General features: G+C 30.2%; 1 protein-coding gene across 3 annotated transcripts in view; it reads left to right on the forward strand.

The window, feature by feature from the left end:
* LOC106129507 (PTB domain-containing adapter protein ced-6) overlaps positions 1–8,523 on the forward strand; it is a 44,873-nt gene extending 36,350 nt beyond the window's left edge. For 2 of the 3 annotated variants that reach the window (XM_013328097.2, XM_013328095.2), the window contains exons 4-11: positions 1,712–1,947; positions 2,330–2,432; positions 2,947–3,115; positions 4,153–4,267; positions 4,656–4,744; positions 5,153–5,242; positions 5,629–6,014; positions 7,089–8,523. In XM_013328097.2, the coding sequence (XP_013183551.1) occupies positions 1,712–1,947; positions 2,330–2,432; positions 2,947–3,115; positions 4,153–4,267; positions 4,656–4,744; positions 5,153–5,242; positions 5,629–6,014; positions 7,089–7,166 (1,266 nt within the window). In that variant the 3' untranslated portion in view covers positions 7,167–8,523. The other variant, XM_060952723.1, reaches the window with a different exon arrangement.
* The last annotated feature ends 1,471 nt before the right edge of the window (positions 8,524–9,994 follow it).

Genomic DNA, 9,994 nt, shown 5'->3' on the forward strand with positions numbered 1-9,994 from the left:
TATAAATACACACACATATCACGTCTTAATCGTTTAAGGGGTTGATAGAGCTAACCGAAATCGTAAAAGCCACGTCTGACTTAAATAGGGAATCATGATAATGAAATGTTGCTAACCTGTTGTCTTAAAGCAGGATCGCATTATAAGTATTTTGCTGAATTAATTATTGTTAACAAAACACTTTAAGTCTATTTTTAAATTTAATTAATTGTTCTCTAGAAAACAAGCAACCTTTTTATATTTTGCAACTGGCGACAAATAAAAAAGACATTATCAGAGACAACGCAAATAAAAAAGTGACGATCGATGAATTTAAGAGCAAATTACTTAAAACTCCGATTTAATAAATTAATGCAAGTACCTACATACGTGAGTATATAGGTATTTTTTTTTAAAGAAAATATGCAATTCGAAATTAGAACAGGAACAGTTTAAATTGCTTTTGTTTTTTTTTTTATATTTCAAGTAACATAATAATATAATTATTTAAAAGTGCATGAACAATTCATTCTTATCAGCGCGGGAAGATATTCAGCTGGTAAAGTACACTATGTTTTGTCCTTCTCTGCCACACCAGCCTAATTTATATTAGTTTGTTAACGCGCCCACACTTTCTCTTTACGTTTACGCGAACAACCATGCATTTGGCCGCGATACTGTTTTTTACGTAACATCTATGTATCTAGTTAAATCACGTATTTACATACAACGCTTTTGAATATTAATCTAAGAAATAGGTTAACCGCTGAGAAAGAAAACCGTTGAGATTTTATGAAAAAATGGTTCTGCCCTTGTTCCATTTTTATTTTAACGTAGGTTTATAGTAAGGAGTATTTTTTTTAATTATTATTGTAGCATCAATGAAACTGGCATATATTAAAAATAATTAAAAACTAAATGTATGAATAAAAACTAAAATGGAATATGATTGTATCGGGTAGGAAAATCACGTAAAATGTAAAAGACTTAATCGATTACACGGCTAGTATAAAGATATAAGTAATGTAAAATTTTTATAAATTTATTTGTGAATTGCGAATAAGGTGTCCATTTGCGAAATTTATATACCTACTTAAATGTGAAATTTTGCAAGAGTCAACGTTTCTTTTTAGCATTATAAACAAATAAATCATTAGGTTACATGGTGGTTCTATATTGTTTGTTTAACATAATGTCCGGTTCCGTTACAACTTCGTTATATAACACGAAAAACGACATAATATGTTAATATTTGCAAACTACATAATTTGTCATTAGTAGGCCGGCGAGAGAAAACTTTTATGTTGTTTTCTCATAACATATAATAAAGTATTTGGAAGCTGAATGGCTTTAGAAATCATATTATTAAATCAATCGCCTGTACCTAAAATTTTATAAACTCAAACTCTAAAAATATTTATTGCAAAACACATTAAATAGTATCAACAGTTTGCCCCTTCAGACATGCAATATTTTTTATAATTGATAATACTAAAATTAGTTTAACCCATCGTATAAAAACAATAAGACACAGACAGAAAAAAATACTTTAAACATAACATTACAAACAATATTGTTAAGTTTTATGTTTATATGTGGGTGATCAATATATTTGGTTGTAGTTGATCATCAGTAAATGGTACTCTTGACTTCTTATCCAGAAACAAATACTAGGTACCTACCTACCTACTAAATTGATTGTCTGACGAAATATTATGTTTTTTTTTTTCAGGAGCCAAGAACCAACAACATTCTGCACCAGTTCCCCCTCCACCGAATATCTTACTGCGCGGATGACAAAGGCGCGAAAAAATACTTCTCGTTCGTGGCGAAAATTCCCGCGTCAAATGGCAGCACTAACGGTCATGATGATTCACAAGAAAAACATCAATGTTTCGTCTTCATTTCTACCAAATTGGCGTCTGAAATCACTTTGACAATCGGACAAGCTTTCGATTTGGCTTACAGGTGATTTTTTCTCATTGACATACCTAACTACTTACTCGTATTTAGGTATAATTAAGTCGACATTGTTAGGTCGTCCAATTTTGTAACTTCGTGTCTCTTCAAACCATGACATTGGCAGAATCATCGAAAGTCCGGTGCAAGCCATAATATAGAAAAGAAAGAAAGAAAGGTTTTTCTCTTTAAATTTCGACGAAATTGAGATTTATATAAAGACAAAATAACCCACCCGTAAAAGAAATGTCAATTTTATAAGACTTGATTATCTTGTACAATCTACAAGGGAACTAAAGTATCTAAAGAGCAGCCAGAAGACTCAACGAGAATAGGTTATAAAAATATTTAAATTACTTCTACTTGTTAAGATAATCAATTATTATTTCAGGCGATTCCTGAAAGACAACAGCAAGTACATAGAAATAGAGAAGTTAACACTGCAGAATGAGAAACTGGAGCTACAAGTAAATGAGTACAAAACCCGCTTACAGGTAAAATTCATTTTCATCCAATGACTAGGCTAGCCTTTACAGACTTTGACCTAAGCCTGCCCAGTGTGATAAATTAAAAACAAACGAAACTAGTGACGGGCGGAACTGACTGAATCGGTAAAATTAAAAATCTATATATTCATGTTCTTAATTATTTAAAACTTAATGGATAGTCTAAGATTCATACCTAGTTATGGTTTTAATTCAACAAGTCACGGACTTTTTTACTTTATTTTAGTACTTATAGCCATAAGTAAATAAATAAAATAGAAAAAAATTGGTTGGTCTGATAAAAAGGTAAGGAAATAAATATTTCAAAATTTGTAGTTGTTAATATATACATTTTGACCACTTATCAGATAAAAAATGTCAACCTAGTCGGTATCAGTTACTGGCTCTGCCTAATTAATGCAAATGATCGGAGTCACTTCGAGGATCGAATTTAGCTATTGATGTTTTTTTGTAATTTAATATTGATTTACTTAATCACATGCGTTTAATTTCTGAATTCCAGGATTTATCGAAGATAACGTACAAGGATGACTTGAACGCGTACCTTGCCCGGCAGAACCTAACAGATATCTGCGAATTCAAGGCACCAGAGGAATTGGAGAAAGAGCTTTTGCAATTCACGATATGCAACAAGTTAACTACAATGAACGGGATCAATCCTTCATTGAACAGTGAGTTGATTATGATAATTTATTTAAAACTTTAGGGAGTCGTTTAATATTATTTAAATAGCAAAATTTTATTCAATCAATATTTTATTCAATCTAGTTACGATTTTATTACCAAAGATCACTTAGGTTTTTTTCACGGTAAAATAGTTAGTATATATTTCAGAAAATTAAAAGTCTAGATTTATGTGAGTTTAGTTACTTTTAGAAGTAGATTACAAATATATGAAATTTGAAATGAAAGCGGAATTTAGCTGAATTTAATGAAAAGTTTACCATGCAGACATTTAGTATCTACAAAAATTTGGGAATTCCATTTGTTACAATAAAACAATACTTTGTAATTACAACAAGTAACTAATTTTAACTGCATACCTTTCTATTATGAGACTTAAAGTCTACTAATATTATTCAGTGTCTTTTTAATAATAACAAAACTTAGCTTAAGTTTAGTATTATAATTATTTTAGACTTAAATAAAAGACAGCTCGTTGATATAAACGTGTCATTAATTCATACGTTCACTCATCTGTTCACAATTTCTATCGTTTATTCATTTCTTACTCTTTTGCTGTTTTATTCCATTCTTCTTTTTCTATTGCTTTCATTTTAAATTATTTCTCCTGTAATTTCTTTTATTGCTTTTTTATTATTTTCTCACTTATTTATTATTATTATTAACACGTGAATATTTTATTATCAACTTCTTCATTTAATCTAAGACACCAGCACAAATAACTTTTGATAAGTAATTTACTCTAAATTATTAATAAATAAAGACTTTTTTTATCATTCATAAAATCTCAAAGAATCAGTTTGTTCACGAGGGCAACGTTTTCACTGACCTTTATTTCATACTGTCATTTTATTATTTTTTTGTTGCATGTTATTTTTTGTATGTTTGTCTTCATCGTCTAGCACTATCTTTTTTATCGCCTGCTTCTCTTCTACGCATGCTTTTTTTTCACTTCACACTTTATTCACGTTAATACCAACGGCTGTGTGCCCTGACACAGAGCCATCCAATGCTCACCTTTTAGCGCAAGGGGCTGGTCTCAAGAAGATGTTCGAGTCGCCAGCCGGGTCCAACTCGAGCAATGATGAGAATCTACTGCTGTCGACGCCGCCGCCGACGCATAATGGGAAGACTAGCGGGTATGTTAAAACGACTTATTTTTTCTATGCGAGTCTTTGGAACCGTAATTTTTTTTAACGAGTAATCATCTAGCTGTGATTCATAAACGTTGACATATCTTTCTGTTTTTAAGATTAAACATAGAGTAAGAGCAAGATCATTACACTTACATAGATTTAATCATCAATTTATGGCTTAAAGACACGATGATCACAAAATAAGTAATGTTATAATTGAGATATACAGATAGTGACAGGATGCTAACTTAATGTGTAAAAGAACAATCCCAAGTTTATTAACCGAGTATAATATACTGTTTGTTTGCTTGCAAATAAATTTCACTTCATGTTATTTTTCAAAGACGTTGACTATTGTCTATTTATTTCATTTGATATGATCAATTTGCAGGAAGAACTCAAACGATTTCCCATCTAACAAGAACCCAGTTGTGGGCACCAAACTGGAAGGTCTACTTCTCAATTCAGATTCTGACAGTGGTGAGTGTTTACTTCTACTTCTATACTCAATAGTTGATTGTTTAATGGTGGTCTACCTTAAAAATTACATAGGAGTAGAGATGCTGGCCCTGTATTACAGTATTTAATTTGTGAGATAGCTATTTTTTATGTTAGTTATATGGTTATTTATCTAATTAAAGAGCATATAACATTAAAAAAATATAAAATAAGTATATACAGAATTTCCACTCACATAAAGGACCAGTTTAAGGCGCAGTAGGAGAGAGGAGGAATCATGTCATAAATAAAAAACTTAATTATGTAACTTTTAGACAGAGCAATTTTTTTACCTTAATTATATATCCAATCAATAACAAGACAAGGTGAAACAAAATATTTTATGTTAACAATCGATAAATTACTAACATATACATTTTTGATTTACAGATTTCGACCCGCGCGCGTACGAATCAGAGCCCGTCACTAGATTTGCGGCGTCCTCCGTCGAAAACACAGCGTCGCCTACACCTCCTTTATGTAAGTACTAAGTCGTACTAAAAATTAAATAATTTCGAAATGTATCCGGCACTTTAGAATATAACCACCTTTCCCATGGATGTCGTAAAAGGAGTCTAAGGGATAGGCTTACAAACTTGGGATTCCCGTTGTAACGGATATGCTAGCTACCTGTCACTATTTGAATCTCAATTTCATCATTTGGCTCAATAACAGAATTGAGATTCAAATAGTAACAGGTTGCTAGTATATCGTCAACAAGAAGAATCGCAAGTTTGTAAACCTATCCCTTAGTCGACGACATCTATGGGAAAGAGATGGAGTGGTCCTATTTTTTTTTTCCTTATTGGTGGCGGGAACTATAACCTGTTACTTTTAAACAATCTACAACTCTTTTTCACTTACAGTGGCCCCCCCACCAAAATCGTCAAAACGCCAATCGCCACATAGCCAGCCGCAACAAACAACAGTTCAACCCACGAACGGGAGCGACTTATTCGGTTCAACCCCATTCATCCCCAACCAGATTCAACCCCAAAACACCAGTCCATTCGCCCAAAACACACCCAACTATGATATCAACTACAGCGATTTTAACACTTCAGTGTTCAACACAACTTCTTTCACTAACGGTTTGACCGACCCGTTCGATACGCAGAAGAATATGAATAATATATTCGCTAACGGCTATGGTGGAGCGTTCAATGGATATGGAAACCTTAGTGAGAAGCAGACAGTCGAGTTGGACAGCAGTTTCAATGGGTTCCTAGATAAAACTATTTCGGAGATGAAGGTATATACTTTTTTCTTTACTTTTATAGATACATAGATAGATAAAACTCTTTATTGCACCATAAGGGTAAAACAGCATAAAACAGACAGAGATGGTACAAAGGCGGAATTATCGCTAATGCAATCTCCTCCAGTCAACCTTTGCTTGGTAGGAAACCAAACAGGAATTTGGCGTATATATCGTACTATCGTATTCTACTAATGATGTAAATGCGGAAGTTTGTAAGAATGTGTGTATGTGTGTGTGTTACTCTTTCACGTAAAAACTACACAACAGATTTTCATTAAGTTTAGACTTTGGAATATATTTATATATTTTAGGCGGTTAGTTATAAAGAGGAATGAACTGATATTGGAAGAACATAATAAGTTACAATTTTAGGCAGTTCATTATGAAGATTAAATATTTTTAAATTGGTATAATCGATTACTAGATAAATGTTAATTTACTTGCAAGTCGTAATTCAGTGAAAATTATATCAATATATCGGTAATTATTAGTAGAGTGTAGTTTAAAGTTAATCCTCTCGCCGCTCCGCTTTCTCAATCATTAGATTCTACTTTTTTGATAAAATGATATATAAATAGTAATATATTTCTATTGATTTTTGACAGCATGAAGATTGGTAAGTTGTTATATGACTGCTTTGGTATAAAGAGTCAAAAATATCAAATTAATGTCTAATAAAAATAATAAAAATGTGTGCGTAGAGTGAATTTGTCATAACTAACAATATAACCTTGAAATCATTAAATATATATTGTAATGTCCAAACAAATATATTAACTATTAATTGTGTACTGGATCATAGATATCCCCCCCCCCCCTCCTTTTTTGTAAGTCAAACATAGATTAAAAAAAGGAAAAACCTTCGTTTTTCGTTCTTGTGATGATACTGAAATAAGTATTCGTTTTTGTGCACCTCATTATACGTGTATTGTGGGTATTTTTTTATGTTGGCTGTTGTAATATTTATTTATAATCGCAAATACAAGTGAACAAACGAATTAAAATTTTACTTAGCAATTTCTTTTTGTTTAAACTTTTATTACTTAGATATTTTAATTTCCGCAGGATGGATTCAGCCGAGGGATCACCTTTGGAAACGATGATTTTTCAATAGACAGCATGGATCCCCTGAAGAAAAATTAAACAAAGCACTATTTTTTTCGAAATAAAATAGTTAATGTAGATAAATGAAAACCTTATCTTAAACCGCAGAACTTAGATTAAAATAAATGCAATAAAATATTATTTGAGAATAATTGTAATTGATTTATTTTTTAAGATTGTATAGGTTTAAGTGTTCTGCGGTGAGAGGCGACGTTTTTTTGTGATTTTGTAAAGTTATGTGTTGCCATATTATTGGTTACGAGTAAAGTATTCAAAGTCGTGATAATAATTAATATTGTACTGTGTTACTGTTTTCAAAACATATATTTCTCAATTCTCATCAGAATGAATCTCAGTAATAACCAGTAATGTGACAAAACATTACTACCATATTATAAAATTAAATAAATTTGCGGTGATAATGATGTATTGAATATTATACACTAATATGTATACGCTCAATGTCATTCCAAAAGTGCCTTAGATACAATATATAAATCAATAAATTATTAAAATATGTAGGTAACTTTTAATCGTTAACAATGTATTAATCATATCAAAATTTTCTATGCATGTTTATTAAGGATTAAGACATTGAAGTTTGACTCGAGTACTAACGGGGACCAAATTAGCAGTAAATATTTGAAGTTTGCCTCAAATTATTCTGTGATAATTCTTTTCATGTTGGGGTACTTCAAATTAAAATTATATATCGTATTATAAATCGTCCAAAATCGACTGAATATTAAAATTGCACCATTTTTAACTGAATGTGTATAGTCGTAGTGTCGTGAAGGTTATATTCATACATTTTTTTAGTATGCGGATGGCATTGTAGCTTATAATGGTCAACACATTCCATGAACATATTTTAAAATAATAACTATTTTACTATTGATAAATATGTAAATTGTAAAAATAAAAGTTACAATATTTTTAATTGTTTTTGAAGAATTGAAAGGTTTTTTTTATAAATTGTTTTGATGAACGTAAGAGAAACATGAATTAAAACTAAATCAAAAGTTTGTATTTGTATAAAACGACTGATGAAGTTGTTCAATTTTTTATTTAATAACTGTTTAACTTTATAAATACTTTACTATGAACTCCATTAAGGTATTTTTGTACAAATAATAAATAGGCAATTACCATAATCCTTTTGTAAAACCATGTTCCCACTCATATTTTTATTCTTATTAATATAAACTCTTATTTTTACAATTTGAATATAATTTTATTTTTAGTTGTGTATAATATTTCTCGTAATAAACTGTTGTATCGAATGTCACATTAGTGAAATATTGTTTAAGTATTGTGTACACTTATGTTACGGTTAGGCCAAAAGATATACAATAAATGTGTATTTTCAAAAATAAAATTATGTTTACAGAATGAATTTTTATTTGTATTTAATCGTATTATTAACTTAAAAAAGAGTCTATCTAGAGAGTGGTGAAATTAAATTTGTTTTGTTTAAAATGATATCTAACTAACTCCTAATAGCCCTTTGTTTATTATTTTTCATTAAGTATCACGTAATCTTGGAACAGAATCGAGGAAACTCGTCAAATATTGGCATAATTTGAGACATGCAGTATTTGGATCTGATATATTTTAAATAATCTAATCTATATTTTAAATGTTTTCTTTGTGAAATATACTTAAACACATTAATAAACTGCACTCGCTTTGGAGTAGATTTAAGGAAAGCTGACATCAGCATTTGGAAAATTCAAATGCACTGATTTTAAAATTAAATCAAGGAAAAGGCTTAAAGAAACTTAGGATCTCTGAATCTTAATGCCATCATTGAAACAAAATTATTAATAAAATATATTACCTTGTCTTAATAGTGTTGAATAGAATTATTTCAGTGCGGTCAGTTTCATTTATTACCGAATTTACCGGTTTTTGAATCGGTATTAAATTGCACATCACTAAAACTGTCACTATAATAACGCTGTCACTGTCAAATAAAACAAAACTATCCGGTTGTCAGATTTACAATTTTCCATTATCCGACAGCTTTTCGCAAACTTTTTGCGATTAAACTCGCGAAAACGATCTGTCGAATTAAAATAATGATCTCTGTTATGATCTGATTTGATAATTTATAAGAACCGAAGCAGTATTATTAAGAAACTCTACAGTATTACTTGAAAATGGTTGACTTGAGCGGTGGTCAAGATGGCCCTTTGGAACATGCATTTTCTAACACAGTTTTCATCGTACCCGGAATAATTGTCATCAGTTTATCAGGTGAGCATACTGTATATTATAATTTAAAAATTTATATAGTAACGCCTACATGCTTTCTTTATGAAATGATTTGTAATTTGGTCAACATTTGAACAATTGTTTCTAATAAAATTATGCCCTTATATTGTAATAATGTGTGTTTAAGCCTAATAAAGTTCTAGAGTGACAGGTGAACAATTATAGAACAAACTAAATAGAGAGGAAAATAACTGATTAAAAAATATAGGTACTTTAATTCAACATTTCATTCATGAAAATAATATTTATATTATTACCAAGTTTCTTTGCACAAATTTAAACATCACAACAAGCAGGCCTCAAATTTTTAAACTAGGCCTCTTTTATCAAATAATTAAACTAACAAATTGTACAAACCTCATAATAATTGAATCATCATCAGAATAATGATATTTATTACACCTTTGTACTTAAAACAGAAATAAATAATTATAAAACCCAAAAACCTGCTTGCCTTAATACGTTTACATGTATTCTGGGATAGAAAAGAGTGGAGAATAAAATAGATTTATTTGCAAAATTGGATGCAAGGTATCATAATCAATGTTTTATTCAGAAAATAGGCATTCGCAATTCACATTTGTTTCAAT

This window comes from Amyelois transitella, chromosome 29, assembly GCF_032362555.1.
Source record: "Amyelois transitella isolate CPQ chromosome 29, ilAmyTran1.1, whole genome shotgun sequence".
Classification (NCBI taxonomy): Eukaryota; Metazoa; Arthropoda; class Insecta; order Lepidoptera; family Pyralidae; genus Amyelois; species Amyelois transitella.